Source organism: Pholis gunnellus (genome assembly GCF_910591455.1).
Source record: "Pholis gunnellus genome assembly, chromosome: 15".
NCBI classification, from domain to species: Eukaryota; Metazoa; Chordata; class Actinopteri; order Perciformes; family Pholidae; genus Pholis; species Pholis gunnellus.
The window spans coordinates 9,485,626-9,506,000 of NC_136542.1; the positions used below are offsets into that span (position 1 = coordinate 9,485,626).

At 41.3% G+C, this 20,375-nt stretch overlaps 2 protein-coding genes across 4 annotated transcripts; both read right to left on the minus strand.

The window, feature by feature from the left end:
- Positions 1-231: 231 nt before the first annotated feature.
- Positions 232-3,878, minus strand: ctsl.1 (cathepsin L.1). 2 transcript variants are annotated; one of them, XM_079175346.1, is made up of 9 exons: positions 3,771-3,878; positions 3,359-3,459; positions 2,925-3,067; positions 2,572-2,769; positions 2,284-2,475; positions 1,152-1,317; positions 924-1,029; positions 503-606; positions 232-356 (listed from the first exon to the last, which is right to left on the minus strand). In XM_079175346.1, the coding sequence occupies exons 2-8, from the start codon at positions 3,456-3,458 to the stop codon at positions 507-509; spliced, it is 1,005 nt and encodes a 334-aa protein (XP_079031472.1). In that variant the 5' UTR covers position 3,459; positions 3,771-3,878; the 3' UTR covers positions 232-356; positions 503-506. The 2 variants fall into 2 exon arrangements, with proteins under 2 accessions (XP_079031472.1, XP_079031473.1); XM_079175347.1 differs by lacking the exon at positions 3,771-3,878 and having other exon boundaries at positions 3,359-3,612.
- Positions 3,879-10,808: 6,930 nt separating this feature from the next.
- vgll2b (vestigial-like family member 2b) lies at positions 10,809-15,923 on the minus strand. Of its 2 annotated transcripts, none has more exons than XM_079175306.1 (4): positions 15,640-15,923; positions 14,878-15,220; positions 12,276-12,722; positions 10,809-11,661 (listed from the first exon to the last, which is right to left on the minus strand). In XM_079175306.1, exons 1-4 carry the CDS (start codon positions 15,724-15,726, stop codon positions 11,618-11,620), a joined length of 921 nt encoding a protein of 306 aa, XP_079031432.1. In that variant the 5' UTR covers positions 15,727-15,923; the 3' UTR covers positions 10,809-11,617. The 2 variants fall into 2 exon arrangements, with proteins under 2 accessions (XP_079031432.1, XP_079031433.1); XM_079175307.1 differs by having other exon boundaries at positions 15,680-15,688.
- Positions 15,924-20,375: the final 4,452 nt, after the last annotated feature.

Consider the following 20,375-nt stretch of genomic DNA (forward strand, 5'->3'; position numbering starts at 1 on the left):
ATCCAATAGTTGCGGAGATTTTTCAATCTGCACCAAAGTGGTGCACCAAACTTTAGATGGACTGCCTTCTCTAGAGCCACAAAATACACATCAGTGCTTCTAATATAATGGTGGACAATGAAAAGCAACAAAATCATAAACTCATACATGTTTATTTATTGTTTCATTGTAAAACGACACAATGTCTTTACATTTATTTACAATCTTAATAAAACGTAAATCATTTTAAAAGTGCAGAAAGATCCTACTAACATCCATGGAACATCAAGAGGACTTGTTTCAAAATTCAGTTTCTGTATGAAATTAAATTAAATTATATGTCACTTTTCTCCTCCTCACTGAGGAAAGTCCTGGACCTGAAAATCCAATAAAGAAGAACAACAACCAGTTAATGGACATTAAACTGCGAACACATATTATTTCAGGTACATCTGTGCAGACACCCAGACGTTTCACTTGTTTTAATAGTATTCGGTCATAAGGGAAGTACGTGTCCTCTCACCTGCTCAGACCAGAGGGTAGCTGGATGCAGTAGCAATGCCACACTGGTTGTGTTTGTTCCTGGTCATCATGATGTATCCCTTGTCTCCCCATGCAAGACCCCAGCTACAGAAACACACAAATGACCCAATATTCAGTTGCTCCATGTAGACAATCATAAGCACAAATATTAGCAACATGCAGAGACAAAATGATCTGTATTCAAATAGAGGTGAAATAATGGTAGCAATTCATCGTAATGGGGTAGTTAAAGAGGTTTACAACATCCTCAGTGAGTTTCAATTTATTTTGGCAGCTATAAATAAGACGTCTTACTGCTGCTGTCTGTGACAACAGCAGCTTTCTGTCTCCACTGTAATATGACTGAGTTTTAACAGGAATGCAGTCCATGTTTTTAAAGAGCAGCAGATTTGGTTGTTCACCTGTTCTTGACCAGCCAGTAGTCTTGTCCGTTGGCAGTCCCGTAACCCACAGCCAGAACCCCGTGGTCCAACTCTGTGCTGCTGCAATCTGGCTCATCATACACTCCTAGAAACACCAAACCACAGATTATACAGGGAAAAATATATATATATATTATATCCTATTCCTTTTTGGATTTGATGAGAATATTTTCCGGCAGAAGCAACGTAGTGTTTAAAACTGTTCACCTGATTCGTACAGCTGGAAGGACTCCTGAGAAGCATCAATGGCCACAGAGACGGGTCCGATGGTGGCCACAGCCTCCTTCAGTGCATCTTCGTCGCCTTGTGTCACGTCGACGTAGCCTGTGCATGTGGCACCAATATTGGCAGGATTGTAACGGCACTGACCATCCTAATTGAGAGAAAAATGTTATCAACAAATTAGACACTCATTTTCAAGTTCAAACTTGTATTTCGGGTATGTTTACATGCTTTAATGTAAAAACACAGAAAAACTATGTTTGTCATTCTGAATATACCTGTACCTGTAAAGCAAATTGGGTCATATTTGCTTCATGTATTTATAATTTATTTTGCTAACATTAAATATTTAAACAGCTAAGCATTACAAAAAGTAGTTAGTCCGCATCGCTAGTTTCCAAATCTCATGAGAGTGTGTTGCTATGACAAGAAAAAGTCTTGAATAAAGTTTAATAATTCCTGATTTGTCTCTCCGAAAAATTACATTTTACTGTCAGAATGTTCAGAAGATATGTGGTTTGTGCAAATTGGGTCCAGTATGTACTTTGGTGATTATGGAGTGAAAGAATCGGTCATAATCTGCGTTCACGCTCGCTAATCCCAGTGGAGTTAATGGACTCAGGACCTGTCGCTATAGTCTCTTTAAAGGGGTGAATCCCACATTACACAGCAACAGGAAACTGATTCTCAGTGCACTGTCTCCTTTCTCTACTGTCTCTGGAGATTCTGGAGGAAATAGGAAGGTGAGCCAAATCTGAATGGCTTGTTAAATCACATGTTTTCTGATCTAGGCAGCCCACAGAAAACTGGCGCACAAGCAATGAAAAAAGTTTTCAAGAGTTTTCATGCTGCGTCCCTTTTAAGAGAGAGTTTTGAGAGATGGACTTGTCAATGAAACACGGCCTTGCCTTGAAAGTTTGTTGTGGGCCACTATTCATTGTGTCCACAAGATGGCACTATTATACATCTCTTGTATGGAGGACTGTAATTTTAATCTGTCTGAATGGGTTGATTTCCATCTCCAGCTCTGCACTTTAGCATGATAATGACAAATGGCTGTCTGACACCACATTACGACAGTACACAACATTTTTCAACCAAACCGCTTTCTGTTTACCTCAGCCTCATAAGGGTATGAGTCCTCTGTGTCGATCCCTCCGTTGGCTTTGATGTACTTGAAGGCGTTGTCCATCAGGCCTCCATTGCAACCCTCGTTACCATAATCGCCGGAGCAGTCAACCAGCTGCTGCTCGCTCAGAGACACCAGCTTCTCTGTCTTCCTGAAGGTCTGACCCTCCAGCGAGCCAGTCTGAAAGAAAAGTAAGTGTGATTGAAACCAAAAGACAGTTGTGTAAAGTTTCCCGCATTACCAAAAGAGAGGACACCAACTTGATGTAGTACATACTGTACTGAAGGCCCAGCAGGAGCCACACTGTTTCTGATCCTTGACATCAGTGACGTATCCCTTCTCCCTCCAGTCAACAGAGTTGGGCAGATCAGCTCCTGCAGGCAGCCGGAGGAAAGTAGAGCCCTGGCGAGGCAGAGATGCATTGAAGGAGCCGAGGCAGCCCTGGGAAACCAGGCGTTTGTACTCTTCATTTTCCTGGAGAAGAGGGTAAAAATTCAGTGCATCACTTAATTCAGTATGTCTTCATCCACAATGGCATTCACTGCATCCTCGCACGCTGTTAGTCACAAAGGGAGAAAGTTAAAAGCGAAATGATGGCAGAAACCACATTTTAGTATTTCTGTGCATACCATGTCAGCAAAGTAGGTCATGCCGAGGCGATAGGACTTGATGCCCTGATCTGCCATGATGTTGTGCACCAGCACCAGTTTGCGGTTGACGAGCCAGATTTCCTTGCGGTGAGCGTCTTCTGCAGGAGAGTTGTAGGACCTTCCTGCCAATCAGAGAAAGGAAATAATCTGTGATAAATTACTAATCAGTTAAATCCTTTTCCAGTTTGGAGATCTCCCTTTATTAGCTGACAAACAAAATGTAGGTTGTAAAGTTTTAAACAGATTACAATTCCCTTTTCTTTAGACCATTTGTTCTTGTGTGTGTTATGTGTAAATGAGCACACACTCCAAATTTAAGCCTCGTAGGCAGTGCTGTCACAGAAACCTGAACACGATCTGCTATATGTTAGCAGACTACAATGAAAGAAAACTGTCTGATAAGACTGTCTTACCAAACTTGAGTTTCCAGGCGTGGAACTCCAGGTCTTCCAGAGAAATGCTGGCACAGCTGGCCACGGCCAGAGCGGCAGCAACAACCAGCAACAGCTTCATCCTGACCGAGACAAAAGCAGAAAAAGGTTTAAAAAGATCCCTTGTGACTAGCAGGAAACCACACAGGTTGAGACTGAACTCTTTCACTTCAGCTTTGGTTGCTTGACAAATTTGATCTGCCGTGACGTTGGACGTCACATACACGCTACCACTGTTTCAGATCTATTTGCCAGTGTCTTTGAATCTCTTGTTTCAGCCCTCCCTCAAACTCTCGGTTTCTTTCTTTGCGTCGCTGCACTTACATTACAGGAAGTGCCTGATTGTCTGTCTGTTTTAGTTGTGTGTCTTTTCGTCTCTGCTGTTGCTGCTTACCTGCTTCTATGTTGGTATGATAAGGGTTTGAAGTATGTCCACCTGTGGTTGATGCAGGACTGTGTTAGAGAGACATTCTTTTATAGCTGACTTCATGTTAGACAAGCAGTACGTCCTGTCAGGCGGCTGTCAGCCGCTCATAAAGAAAAAAGGAACAGAAAGTAAATCATTGAAATAGGGAATGGATGCGTTATGTATTAAAAGAAGTTCTGATGATGCCATTCGTTTGGGAAACGCACGTTGGGGTCATGAAATACTGATCAGTTACTCAGCAGTTTGTTGAATTACACATAAGGCCTGAAACAGCCTGTCCGTGTGTTAGCGTGATGCCTTCATGTGACAGAGCATTGTTGGGATTTTTTTTTTCACCACTACTTTCTGATTCCAGTCACATAGGGATGGGAAATAAAAAACAGAAAATAGATACAAGAACATTATGCATGTGCTAACATGTCGCCCACCGATTTTACTGGAAAGATCACCAACTGAAATATGTCACGCTGGAAAGTGTGTTAGTAGCTAATGGAGGTGTTCTTATTTCTTGGATATGTAGGTGGTGCTTTAGCTAACACCCACTATGTTTGTTTGAATGATTTACATACCTGTTCCCTCTCTATTTAGTTAGTGACTCAAACTAATTAAACAAACCTTGCCAAAGTATACACATTTTCCAGAAATATACAACTATAGCAAATATAGCTTTTACAACTTTTTGCTTTAAACTGAAATGTTTTCAGAGGTTTTGGAGATCTTTAAATACTGTCAATTCAGACAAATGTATAAATTAAACCCAGTTGTTCCAGATTTCTCCACATCCTGTTTTCATTTTAAGATTAGATTTGCAATGCAAATGTTCCCTTTTCATCATTGTCAGGAACATGAGTAGATTGTTCCAGTCAAACACACAAAAGGAGAACAGATAAAGAAGAAAAAAGCTGAAACCAGAGCTGGGAATATACTTTATTTAAATAATTTATTATTATAAAAGAGTGAATTCTAGGTCTGATAAGCTCTTTATACATATTCTATAAGCAATGCATTCATATTAATTTTAGTCATGGTAGTTCACTGCGGTTACTGCTGTCAGACTGTCTTTGCCCCGCCCTCCTGCTATCCTGTTGTCTGTCACAAGGCTTTCAGGTCATGACAATACTTAAGGCCATAAAGATGCTGTTAAGTGAGGGTGAAACTCAGAGCTAAGCTAAAAGTTTACAGATGTACAAATGCTTGAGATCTTTCATATAAAAGCGATACAAATAATTACTAACACTGGTACGAAACAAATAAGAGCAGAAAGAGAGCTGCTGCTTTTATTATATTATAGCACTTTGTTGTTGGTTTTCATGCTATTTAGCTTTATATAGCAAGAGTTGCTCATGAAAAGCCAAAACACAGACAGACTTAGAACAATTGACCAGTGGTGGAAGTACTCAAATAATTTACTTAATACCACAATGTAAAAATACTCCATTGCAAGTAAACGTCCTCCATAAAAGTCCTTCTTAACTAAAAATACAGAAGTATAATTAGCAAATTATACTTTAAGTATCAAAATTAAAAGTGCGTGTCGTGCACAAATGCGGCCCTTGCAGTATATTATTAAATACGACATATTGATTGATAATACAAATTGAGGTCATGAAATATGTAGAATTTTCTGTGAGCACATGATCAGTTACTCAGCAGTTTGTTGTTTGGGAATTACACATAAGGGAGAAACAGCCTGTCCGTGTGTTAGCGTGATGCCTTCATGTGACAGAGCATTGTTGGGATTTTTTTTTTTCACCACTACTTTCTGATTCCAGTCACATAGTGATGGGAATAAAAAACAGAAAATAAACACATAGATAGAATAACATATGCATGTGCTAACGTGTGCCGTCGCCCACCGATTTTACTGGAAAGCTCACTCACACGCTGGAAAGTGTGTTAGTAGCTAATGGAGGTGTTCTTATTTCTTGGATATGTAGGTGGTACTTTAGCTAACACCATAATTCCCCCTTTTTTTAACTCCTCCACAGTGGATTGAAGAAATGTTCCCTCTCTATTTGATTAGATACTCAAACTAATTAAACAAAACTTGTCAAAATGTACACATTTGCAGAAATATACTAAGTTTTGACAACTTTTTGCTTCAAACTGAAAGGTTTTCAGAGGTTTTGGAGATCTTTAAATACTGTTAACACAGGCTAATATTTACACACACGTTCTGATAAACTACACCCTTCTCTACATTTGGTGTTGCTTGATTTATGATTCATGATATATGTTTCCATTGACATTTCAAGAGTCTCCACATCCTGTTTTCATCTAAAGATTTGATTTGCTCTGCAAATGTTCCCTTTTCGTCATTGTCAGGAACATGAGACGTATTATTTTTCCAGTCAAACACAAAAGGAGACCAGATAAAGAAGAAAAAATAAGAAAACAGAGCTGGGAACTTGCTTTATTTATTTGTTTCACTTAACCATCCCAACCAAAAGAGTGAATTATAGGTCTGATAAACTCTTTATACATATTGTATAAGCAATGCATTCATATATATTTTGTTCATGGTAGTTCATGCGGTTACTGCTGTCTTTTCCCCGCCCGCCTGCTATCCTGTATGTTTTTCTCACTTGTCTGCTTGTCTGTCACAAGGTTTTCATGACAATACTTAAGACCATAAAACTCAGAGCTAAGCTAAAAGTTTGCAGATGTCATTGAACTCTATCAGCTTGTCTCGTGTGTTTTAGCTGTTAGTCTGCAGTTTCTCAAACATACAAGTTATGCTGTTGACTGTTGGTAGTGTTTGTACAAATGCTTGAGATTTGTAGTATAAAAGCATCACAAATAATTACTAACACTGCCACGAAATGAATAAAAGCAGGATCAGAGCTGCTGCTTTTAATATATTACAGCACTTTGTTGTTGGTACATCATATACTGTGTATTCCTATAAGCGTCGCAACTCCAGTGACATTTGCCCTCACACGGGAGAGAGACACAATAGTCGGAGAAGTAGGCTACGTGAGACAGAGAAGTTATTTCGCATGGCGTTCTCTAAGAAGAGATATGTGGACCAGAGAGACGAGTCTTTAACCAAGAATGGACAGACTCGTATATCTTCATTCTTCCTACAGGCAGTTCAAAGTAGTAGAAGCGGTAATGTGAAGCGCCACTAGGAGACAAAGCACACATCTTTTGAGCAAACGTACCCACTCAAATCCAAAATGAAGGTACAAAAAAGAAACGATCTAAGAGCCCAAAACGATCAAAATCCGAACACATTAATTCACTGTCCAACAATGATGTTAACAGAAAGGAATTGAGCTGAAACATCTGGTTTCAATAGCCACAGATGAAGTCCCTGCACACAAATTTCCCTTTTTAGAAGATGAAAATAATATGGATATCGTGGCTTTTTTGATTGACCACTTCACACCTCATCATTTAAAGCTGCAGGGCAAAGACAATTCAGTTCAATTCATTTTTCTAAAATTAAGTACTTTATTTTAAGTCACATTTTTCAAAAGCTTACTGATATGTATTTTATTTTTTTAATTCAGCCTACATTTTACTTGAAATAAGAGAACATTTATTCATTATTAGAGTCAATATTTATAATTAATCCAGTTGAATTTGAAATCTGACAATAAACATTGTTTAGATACTTTTCAATTGAACTTCATTTGATTTGACAGTCAGATGTTGACTACATACATACGTTAATACAACTGTTGGCTATACTTTAATATACATGGGACTAAATCATAGCGCAAGTTAAGACATTATTTGGTGTTCCGGACCTTTGGATGAGGAAATTCTCTCTAACTGGACCTCGCTGAACTTTAACTGAATACCCCTGCTATATAGCTTTGCAAGACTTGCTCATAAAAAGCCAAAACACAGAAAGACTTAAAGCAATTGACAAGTGCTGGAAGAAGTACTCCGATCATTTACTCAATTCCACAATGTAAAAATACTCCATTGCAAGTAAAAGTCCTGCCTAAAAGTCCCTCTAAGTTAAAATACAGAAGTATCATGAGCAAATTATACTTTAAGAATCAAAAGTAAAAGTACTTGTCACGCAGAAATGTGGCCCTTGTGACTAACATATGATTATATATGACATATTGAGTGATAATACTGATGCAACCATGTGTAAGTAGCAGAACACAAATAGTAAAGAAAACGGTTGGGAATTGTTGGCCTACAGTATAAATAGAGAGAGAAGCTAGTGGGTTTTATTATGAGGACAAGAAATCAACTTTATGCATAAAGTTTGCGATGTACCTCACGTACTATAAAGCAACAACAGTCAATAAAGGGTCAATAAAACTGATAGGAAAACTTCATAAGTTCATAGCTCAAGGTTTCTGTGCGCTGGTGTGATTGGCCTTGAGAATGAGGTCGGAGTAAAGCATGTGAGGATGTTTTTTACAAGGACTACACTCCTGGATGATGGCAGTGTGTGTAGCGGCTCATAAATTGTTGATTCAGAAAAGGCAAAACAGAAACACACTAAGTGCACAGAAAAAAAACGTTTTCTGTTTATTTCCACCACTTCCACATTTTATAAATTGTATTTACATTTGTATTATTACCACTTGTTTTGGTTGCATGTCAATGTGTTTTATTTGTCTCCTTCAGCTCGCACATTACAGTTATGAGAGCTCTGCAAATGACACATTAACTGTCTGAAATGCAGGACAGAAATCCACATTTATGCAATATTTCTGAAGTTAATGCGAGCAAATTAGATTGGATTACATTCATTTCAGTAGATGTAAGAATTTAACATTTTAAACTGAATGTGAACCTGCATCCTGTATCATGTGACTGTCATCGATGACCGGCCATATGACCCACTGTCTCTGTGGTTTAAATTGGATCATCTTAGGGTTTGTCTTACTGTAAATAGTGACTCCGTGATGGACACCACAACTCGATAAATCAGCTGTACAGGAAATACTGCTGGGCACTGATAACACTCACTTCCCTTCATTGAAGTCTACTGTTTAGTACAGTAAGTAAAGTACTTACCAGTAAGTCCTGGTTTAGTACATGTACAAAACCAGGGCTTTCCCAAAACTACTTTTGGTCAAAGTAAAATTAGGCTCACTGCACTCATGATTATAATTCTGACACAAACATTTTCAAGATCTTGGCTGGTAGAGGCAAACACAAGCTTTTTGGTTTGGTTTGCTGTTGTGTTGAGAGGAATACAATACAACACACACTGACACAGTTGTTTTGTATAAGAAGTCCAAAAACAGTGGAACATATTTTTCACTGTTTCCCAGAGCCCAAGGTGACGTCTTCAAATGTCTTGTTCTGTTCAGACCAGCAGTCCAAACCCCAAAGATATTCACTTTACAATGGTATACAACAAACAACGGCTCTACAGTAAATAATCGAAATAAAGTTTCTTTTTTTAAAGCAAATACTTAAAATGGACAAGAAAAGTAAAGGAAAACACTATGTTTGTAGATACAGTTTCTCTGAGCATTCCCACCATCCAAAGACAGGGTGCAGTATTTACATTTTCTAAGTTTAATGTGGGTTCTATAGCAATGCATTTTGGGGGGTGAAATGATCAATCAACCTAAAAGGGCATAAAATAAATGCATCACCACCTTTTTATCTGTTTTTCAGTTGCCAGACCCTTCTTTCTCACCTTCAGGGCTGACCTGATCTGAACTGCTCTGTCGAGCAGGAAGCCTCATGCAGATTCGAGTATGTCAGTCACAAGTCAGATTTTGAAATTCCTCATTCATTTTCTAGCTGGCTTTTGCAGTATTATGACCACACCAGGAGAGGGCAGCATTTCCTTAGGCTTTGCGTACACAGCATACATGTTCAGTTAGTAAACACAGCTCACTCACATTTAATAGTGGGTCAATAATAAAATGAATCTATAGTATCTATTCTTCTGAAAATTCTGAATCAGTTGATTAATATCATTAACAGTAAGCATCCATGATGACGAAAGATGCCGGGATTTTCTTATATAAACTGTTACAGTGTGATGGTTAACATGGACATTTTTAATGCTATGTAGAGTTTATCGACATCTAAGTAATATAATGTGACAATAGCTGTGGGTGCATACTAACTATGGAGTAGATCCTGGAGGATCCAGTGACAAAACTAGTGTGAGAAGGCAGTAAGATGCTTGGCATGGGAAACTGAGAGGAACGCTATCCCCGTAAACTCTTCTAATTTCATTACTCTACATGTATCCTCAGCTTAGAGCCAATCGCATAGTTGGCTGCTCTCTAGTAGGGGGGTCACACATAACAGCCGTTAAATTGTGACAGTGGCCGAGACTGGCATACCTTAGCACATAATCTGATTATCGGATCAATAACACAGCAACATTTGGTGCATTGCTGGAATGGCAGGCTTCATCTCTGGTTACACATTGCTGGCATTCACCACTTGTTCCCACTTTATAGGTGACAAACTGTGAATGCGTGCAGGAATTCAACTGGAAGGCCTTTTAAATACAGCAAGTCGCATAGCGCAACCTTGATCACATCTGGCTGTGCTACTGTCTCTCGGATTCACACAGCATTCTCTATATCAGTGTGTCAAATCAGAAACTGATCTAAAAGCCTCCATCAAGCCCTCATTGACCACCAAGTGTCTTCTACCCAGTAACACTGAGACACATTTCTTAAAGATTAAATGTTAGTATTTATAATTTAGACGTATTTATTTCTGTCTGTCCAGCTACACTTACAACGTCCTTTAAATTAGTAGTGGCTCAGATATTACTTCTTATAATGTCATGCAAGGTAGATGTGTCATTTTAACATAAAAATATTTATTGACATCACAATCTTCTCGGACACAAGAACAACCGAGAAGTGTTTAGAAAGTCCAAATTTAGAACATCTAAGAATGACACAGAGAAATAAAGAACTAAAATGCAACAACACCATCATCAAAATTGAAAGAACACGAGATTTGAGTCTGTTCAGAGCAAACAAATACTCGTTGAAATTGTGTTTTTTGAAAAATGACCTTTATTCTCCACAAAAGATTGCTTCATAGATAGATGAGAAAGTCCACCAAAAAAAACATGGTATGGTCATCTCCATCGCCTCTCCCTTTAGAAAACACAATAAACTAAATCACAATAATTTCAGATCACTGGCCTAACCAAACATTTTAGAAATGCACATAAACACCAATAAATAGAAACACTTTATTTCCGAGAGCAAAATTAAATAATAACAACCAAAAAAGGCGTCGTGATGACAGTCACAAAGCATAAACCATCATAATTGCTGCTCCTGTTTATCGCTGCATGCTGCATTTGTGAAATGCAGATAAGTGGATGATGACAACCACTGTACCAACAAAGAGCATGCGACAGAGATAACCAGGGACGTTGGAGGGAATCCCTGCTTGCCCGTATTCATCGACTGCCCCTCCATTCATCCCTCTATCTCTCTGTCCTCTGCTAAGGTCTGTTGTGATCCTGTCTTTCTCAGTCCAAACAGGTCACTGTGGCTCACACCTTGCCAAGGTCTGTGCTGCACCGGCAGCGTGGGGAAAGAGAGTGGAAGAGAGATGGGAAAGAGAGAGAGCAACCCACACAGATAATAGACAGCGACACTCTGTCTCTCTCTCCCTCTGTCTCTCTCTCCCTCTCCCTGCTTTATCTCCATGGTGCACACACGTCGACCTGGAGCAGGGCTGTATACTGGCAGGGGAGGCCAGGAGCAGAGAGACGGGGGTGGATAGATGGGGATGGAGTGTGTGGGGGGATAAAGGGACACGCTGCTTCAATAGCAGAGCAGGTCCAGGGACTAATTGGATCTGGTAATGGCTGGTCAATGTGACTGAAGGGCTCGTTAGAACCAGTACAGCTCCTTGCCTTTCTTGTGCTGCTGGAGGCCTGAGAAAAAAAAGACAAGGGAACAATGAGGAGGACAACGGTGAACAACAGAAGACAGGTTGTCATGGAGCCTACTTTTGCTTAACATCCAGTTTTAAAAAGGGGAAAGAGAGCTTCTGTGATGATTGTGTGTGTGTGTTAGCACACATGGTAGTGTCTATGGCAGGGCATACTTTATTCAACGTCACAAATGCAGTTTCATCTGTGCATGCGTTTCCTACAGAGGGTATCACGAGGGTTGAAAGTTGATACAGATGTGTGTGTGGTGCATGAGGGGGTGTGTGTGTTTGTGTGAATGGTTGTTAGAATGTGTGTTGTCTTCTGTGTTCATTAATCGGAATCAATGTTCCAATACCTGAGGTAAAACGTTGTTAGCAATTAATGGCACAAAGAAAGCCAAATCGATACACTGCAGAACTTCAAGCGCGCTCTCCTTTGCTCAAGTTGATACATGAAAAGATACATTTGTTTCTCGTAGCCATAAATAATCAGAACTTGCCATTTACATGTGTCTGCACTGATGACTGAGTGTGTTTTGATTAGAGACAAATTATAAAGGAACACTTTTTCTGGACAGTATTTGTAAAAGCCTGACACAGTGTTGTGGTGGCTACCTGCATCCATGTTGAGTGCCAGCGTCTGGCTGACGTCTCCTGGTGGAAGCAGGCCAGGCCAGGAGGCAGTGGGCTCCAGCTTGCTCACATCATAGTGGCTTGGCAAGGTTAAGGGATGAGGTGGCCTCACCGTGGGCATGAGCAGGGGCCCGTAATGTGGCTCCAAAGCTGACTGTGAATACAGTTCGTGGAGAGGCCGTGGGTGGCCGTAGGCTGGGGCCTGGGGATATCCCCAGCTCTCTGGTGGGTGAGAGTGAGGGTGAGGGTGAGGGTGGGAGTGAGGATGAATGTGTGGGTGCGGCAGGCCCGGGTGCAATGCTGATGCGTATGGGTCCATGGAATAGGAAGGCACACCCGTCTCACAGTGGGAGCGGCTCTGTGGCGAGGAGTAGTTACTGTCCCAAAAGGATGGGGGAAAGCTCCGTCGACTGCTCGGTGAAGGGGTATCTAATGGGAGAGGGAGGCAGAGAGGGGGAAAGAGGAGGGAAATTTAGGACGAGTCATGAATCTTGATTAATAGAGACACATGGAAAAGGCTGGAGCTGATCAACGGGAGCTACCTGCGCTAACATAGATGTCACTCACATGACTGCTACACCCTCTGGCCCAGATATCTTCCCCATTGGATCATACTGTCACACAGCCCTAACCCCAACAAGACACAAAAATAAACACAACCATGTTCTAGAAGACAGAGGGGGATAGAGAGGGAGAGAGAGAGAGAGAGAGAGAGAGGGATAGAGAGAGAGAGGGATAGAGAGAGAGAGAGACGTCCCTATATCCTAGGATTCTATATAAGGTAGACGCTCTGACCTGGAGGGAGGCCAAGGCTCACAGAGCCTTAAATCACTCGCTGTGGTGACATCTCTCACTCTCATGTCAGCCGAGTACTTCTGAAAGTCTCGCAACACACTCATGCACACACACACACACACACACACACACACACACACAAAACTGGCCCTGTGCTAGCGCCTGCCGCCCCTCTCTTCTGTCTCCTGCACCCCCACCTGTTGTTTTCTCTGCTCCCCCCCTCTCCTCGCCCTTGACAGAATGTCAGTGAGCCATTATATGTTTTTAGTATACTTGTGTGTATATATATATATATATGTGTGTGTGTGTGTGTGTGTGTGTGTATATATATATATATATATATATATATATATATATATATATAGATATTCCTCTGAAAAAAGACACCATGCGGCACCCTGAGAGGTAATGTTTCTCTCTGCCCCTATCACACAGACCACAGCATATATAAATCTGACCAGCAGGCAGGCAACTGACTGAGCAGCCATTGTGGGGCAAGAGCTGGAGCGATAGTCAGAATGGCAGCCGCAGAGACGTTTGAAGGGGATACGGCGACGAGGCTGTGCGCTTACGGCCATGTATAAACATAGCATCTGTTGTGAGGCAGGAAGCGTGTGTTAGTGCCGAAACGAAGACGTCCAACTGGACTAGGAAAGAGACTAACAGTGATAGCGGAGCGAGTAGAGGTTTATAGGCCCTATGCCTAAATGGATATTCAAAGAAAATCTGCAGGCTGCTGGTACAAAAGATTTGAAAATGACTATGTTTGTATTTTGGTGCAATCCACATGAAAGCAAAAAACTAAAAATGTATAAATTTGCTATTTAAAAAAAATAAATAAACATCTAATGCTTTTCAGAGTAATTTGTGAATGTTCTTTGCCTTTAAGAAAACGTACGAAAGCTTTATAACTCGCATGAATCCCATTAGTGTCTTTTGGGGCAAGGTGGCCAAAGCCCACACAACAAGACCATGTAATGCTTAAACTCAGAGCCTGCCATCCAAAAGCTGCCGATATCATTTACGGATTCCTAATTTTCCCCCAACCTAAACAATCTAACTATACACAGTATGTATGCTTTATCTTGCTCTTCTTTCATCTTTACCCTAATTAGAGCAAAAGAAGTCTCTTTGGACACTCTACAGCCCCTGACCTTCATGACCTCTGAACCTTACTACCCGATCTCTCCAGGGACCACAGTCTCAACAAGCAGCTCTCCAGTCCTGTCACCTGATCACATCACCTGTTTGGCGCTCTGCTGTGGTCTGCAGAACTGTCCACTCACCCTGTGTGGCCTCAAAAACAAGCGCAAGACACCACACAGACAACTGTGGCACCGGTGCTCACATAAATAAATGGAAATTATGAGACCGCAGGGATATAGTGGAGGGCAAAAGCCACCTAAATTCAGTTTACCCAACTTTTTTTAGATTTGCATGACTGAAATAAATGTGTTGTAACATTGCAGTGAGTCAGATTAACTGGTGCAATAACATTCAGACAAGGTCCTAATTCATTTCATGAAAACTTAATTGATTCATGGTTTTGCGAAATACAATGGTGCTGTTTTCTTCATATTCAGACACTGGGCATAGGATTTACTGGAGTTTGTGTTTTCCATGGAGAGTAGCCAAACCAACCCTGTTGTTTTGTTGGATCCATACTGTTCTGTAATTATGGACATGAAAAGTACTTTACATGTCCATTATCACTACATTACCCACATAAGTAGACAGTTGTGTGTGCCTTTATTTGACTTATACAACTAGTCTTTACACGGTGGTATACCTGTGCCCTGTTGGTCTGGTGCCCGCCGTTTGCCCTCCCCGTCCATGTAGGAGTTGAGTGCCCTGGAGAAGTGCTCGTCCACCACGCTGCTGATGTCTCCCTGGTAGTAGCTGAAGAGGACACAGCGAGAAGTCAGGTACTCTGCCTCAGGGGCCTCCTGTTTCTCCTTGGGGCCCTCCTCTGGCCTTAAAGCTGCAGGCGTGTAGGGGGAAGTGGAAGAGTTGGATGAAGATGAAGAGGAAGTTGATCCTCCAGTGCCTGGGCCCCCCGACATCCCCTCGGGACCCCTGAGAGTGTCCATAAAATCCCGGCAGAGAGAAGTGCTGCTCAGACCTGTGGGAGCCTGCCAGGGGGGGTTAGAGAAGAGGCGGGGGGAGGAGCGGGTTAAGACAGGTGTTACACAGGACAGTTCTGGAGCTGTCTATGACACGTTTTGACATAATGTTTTTCTTTGTGTGTGGCAGCGCTGGCATGTGTGTGCATGTGCGCGCACAGGCGTGCGTGTGTCAAGATGTACATTTTGTGGATGTAGAAAAAACAACACCGCTAATCTGGGTGTTCGTAAATGACTAATTTAATGAAACGGTTACTCACAACACAAACATATAAAACACTCTAAAAACGATCCATCAAGTTACTTGCTTTTACGCACTAGCTGCATACATTCCTCACCTCAAACACCCCTTAATCAATAACTCCTTCCCCGCTAACTCTGAAAATAGAAATGTTACGTGAACATGTAAATATTTGCTCACTTCCTACCTGAAAGCTATTGATTAAAGCAGGAACAGTCGGGGCGTACGGTGCGTAATGTCCATAGGCTGGGTACATAACATCCAAACAGCTCATGGTAAATGAGCGGCGTCTTCACTGCTCTGTGGAAACCGACCTTGCTGACAGAGAGAGTGACAACATTCCTGTTGTTGTTGTTTTTTGCCGAAGAGAAACGGGCTCGGTAATCGCTGATCAGTGTGAAAAAGCCGTTACCGGACTCGACATAATCACCCCAGAAGAAGCACACCTCTCTGTTCACTGTGTGCGCCACAACAGCTGCGGCAGCAAAATGTGGTGAGGTTTATGGAGCAAGCATGAGGGTGTCCAGTCCTGTACATCTCTGTGTCAACCCCTCCCACCTTTACCAGCCCACACACACACACACACACTTCAACACCACCAACACTCCCACTACCAGCAGATCATTGGTTGCACAAGTGAATGTTTCCTTTTGACACCAATAATTAATTGGCAAAAACTTGTAATCTATGCATATGAGAGGTGTCAAAAGTATAGATGTAAATCATGTCAAAGTCCGAGACTGCAACGTTTCCATCCAAGTTGGAAACAACCTGTGACTAATAATGGCTCCACAATTTCTTAATCCTGGTGTAAAATAAAGGTTAAATAGAATGTCATCCAGTTACACAAATAGAGTTGGATGAAGTCATTGAGCTTTATAGCGAGCCTCACGACAATGAGCACATGATACATGTGATTAAGTGACATTTTATTTCTTTCCATGTACTGGATACTTAAAAACGTTGCACTCAGTCCAAGCTGAAAGTGTATCCGTGGTCTTAAAACAGCCATCGGTTGCCAAGTAAACCTTCAAGTCATCGGAAGTATTTAGTGTGTTCCCAGAATGGCACATACGTGTCAACTATAGGTTGCATACACTGGCCATACTAACATAGAGGAGAAAGGGACTCTGCACAAATCTATGACAAATTATCACCTATCAGCAGTGCAAACAAAAAGATATTTTCACACACACACACAAACACACCCAATGACAATCACAACCAGACCTAGGAGCACAGAATCTATCATGCGTCCATGTGCAAAAATGACTAAAAATACATTTTGAAAACATTAACAACAGGTTGGATACATTCTCCAGAAAGTGTAGTCCCTTTCTCCTGTTTTAAGGGTTTTACAGGTGCCTGATGTTTGGGCATGCCAGTCTTTTTGACGAGCACTTCAGAATGCCTAGTAGAATAGTGTGGAAAATTTGCAGAATTCCATGGACGAGTGTCAGATGAGGTGGAATGTCTCTGATGTATGCGAGTGGACGAGCTCCTCGGGAAGTTACATCGTCCCTCTGCTGCGTTCTCTAGATGGAGAACATGACCAACATCTCGCTATGCATACATCACACATAGTATGAATAACTAGTGGTGGGTTATTGGCATGCTAATGAATTGAACATGCTCTTAAATAGCAGCGGATAAAGCAGACATGCAACACTTAAGTTCCCACTTTGACCTTGTCTTGCATCACTGTTTTGATGAAATGGTTTTACAGTTTAGCACTGCAATATAATACTGTAAAGTGGACAGTATGTTACTGCAATTAAAGTATTAGCAAAGTGTGTCTGTTTTTAAATCACATTAATAAATAGATTGGAATTTGTAAATCCACTTTTTAAACTGTTCACTCTTAACATTATTGGGGTAATAATCCTATTTCAGTCCATTCCTCGCAGCATGATGTGCAATATGACCCACTAGATCCATATACATGCAGGGTAACGCAGGACAGCATTGGAGTCAGAGAGAAAGAGAGTGATGCAATGCTGGAAAGCTCAATGTTGCACCAGCGTGATCAACAGCTGCAGCTGACAGAGGGAAAGGGAGACCACTATTATTATTAATGGCTATGACTAAATTTCTCTCTGTGTCTCTGTCTCTCTTTCTGTCTCTGCCTCTCCCTCCAACTTGTCTTCCCTAGTGATACACACACCTTTCTCTATTTAATCGCCCTGTGTTCCCCCTGGAACAGCCACCCCCTACTCGATTGAGTGTGTGTGTGTGTGTGTGTGTGTGTGTGTGCGTGTGCGTGCCACTGCCGGTCCGTGTGCACGTACAACAGTTGTCATCGAGTGACCAAACTGGGAGGAGAGCTCGAGAGACGACCAGCTTGCAGAAACATGGCAGCGATCCCAAAGTCCATAATTAAGTCAGTCGGTACATTTGTGCACGCTAAAATCTTTGCATGTAAAGAACAGTATGTGCAAGCGTCTACAGTTGCTGTTGTGTGTGTTGGTGTGTGTGTCTGCGAGTGTGCGGGAAGGTGTCAGTGTGTCTACATTTACGTGTATATGCTGAAAATAAACACAGGTTACATCACTCCTTGTGACCCTGCAGCATATCCAGCCCCGCCTCTCTTAAAAGAGGACTGATCAAGCAAAGTCTCTCATTGGCTGAAATGTTTTGCAGGGCCTGTTGAGGTAGTAATGGCAACCTGGTTTTATTTAGACGACTATTCACATTGCAACACCGCCATTAATAGTTTATACGCTATGCTACAAATACCATGACTACATTAAAGAAAAGAGTGCACAGGTGTACTTTTATTAACCCTTTACATTACTCATTACTTCGAAGGAGCTGTTTATATCTACATAATGAAGTGGGTCCTCTTCATGGAGACGGCCGCCATGTTTCTATAGTAGCCCAGAACAGACAAACCAAACACTCGCTCTAGATCGGGTCTTTCGTGTTTTTTTTTACCGAACAGCATAGTTCAGCATTATGCGCTTGGCACACGGGAGACGTTTCCATTTGTTGCAATTTGCAAACTAACCGTTAGATACCGCTAGGTCCTACACAATAGACCTAAAGAGAAATTGTCAAAGTGTAAAAAATTGTACAATCACTAATGTAGATGCAATTCAGGACAATGCAATCAGTAAGATTATGGCAGATGTCTGTAAAATGGGGCCTGTTGAGAACCTGAAACCACATAAGCTACCTCCTGAAACAACAAGGCCTTTATTAAGGTCCCAGTCTGGCTTGGTCCCAAGGGGGTCGGACCTCAGGATTCCACTGTTGTTTTATATGTCTCAGTGTGTATGTGTCTCTGTGTGTATATGTGTATATGTCCAAGACAGAGATGTACAGCTGCCCCGTTGTCCAGTTCCACACAAACTCATCTCAGCTGTTCAAAATCATCAAGTGTCATCGGAAACACAGACACTTTGGCACACACACACTCGGACACACACACACACTCACACAAAGGGCCACATATGGACAGGTCTGGCTCATTCATCCATCTACACAAATGTTGGTGATAAATCTTCTGTGATAGAATGTGCAAGTGTGCAGCTATTTTCTTCCTAAAACAACTCCCTCATTGTGTCCTCACCGACCACCAGGACACCAGAGCTCGGAGTCTTGAAGTCAGTTAAACGCGATTAAAGAATTTTAAGGATCATATTTGTTTTAGCCCATTCATTAGAAACCATGTACACTTTTACATTGGTGACAACTATTTTCCTCCGCATACCTAGGCCTACGTTTTTACATTGTTTAATGCGTTTTACTACCTCCCGAGTCATCAGTATCAGTTCATGGCAGCATCGTTTTATAACCACATGACACCTGATCACAGAACACAATAGCACCAATGTATCTCTATGTATATTTTTTGTGAAGATATCATGTGGGATTTCGGATGCTTGATGCATGAAATATTGTGATTGATGGATCTTTTCGTGGTCTTTAATGTTACATTACAGTTCAGTTAATGCAGCAATTTTTCTTTTCACAAATATTTCTTGAAATATATACAAAAAATACCTGAAATCATATTTTCTCATCATATTATATTTTTTAGGAGTAGTATGCTGATGTTTTATTATGTCACCCATCCCTAGTTTATTGCTTTATGATAACCATGTTGATTGTTTTGCCTTTAACTCAGATATTTTCTCAAGCAAGTTCATTTTCATGTCGGCCTGAAATGAACAGTCCTGTTGAGAATAGTGAAAACACTCATACATCTCAAATGCTTTGAAAAGAGGTGAGCAGTATTATATGTGGCTTTGTAATGAATCGGCTTAAACATGAAGAAACACTGCTCTGCTTCTACTGTGTTCTCTTGGTTATGATTCCTTTATGGTGGCTGCGGATGATGCAAGTTGTCTAAGAAAATGTGTAAAATACAGAGTTGCAGCACATTGACAGAACCTCAAATTTCATCAATGTAAGGAAGCAGTTTCAACCCATATATTCACACACACACACACACACACACACACACAGAGAGAGAGAGAGAGAGAGGGAGGGAGAGAGAGAGCTTGTGCGCAGGTAAATACCCTGAATGTTGACTGTCTATTAAGGGCTAACCCTCTGAAACGGACAGAATGTGAATTAACAGCATCCTCGGAGAGGCTGACAAGTGCTACATTCCTAACATCTTATTACCGAGAGTGCCCTGCTGCCATGCTGCCACTGGGTCACTGGAGTTATGCACACACAATCACATATTCACACACAGATATAAAGCCAAAGGAACACGTACAAACACATACAAAGATGCACACAGAAACACCAATCTGGGCATGTGGGACTGTCACCTTCCTGCTTGACATTCCATTGTGCCAGAGGGGGCTGGAGTTAGAAGGGCACTAGGGGTGGAAATAAAGAGGTGTGGAGGATGGACGAGAGGGCAGAATCACAAATGTGGCATGTCACATGGTCAAACAGAAAAGATTT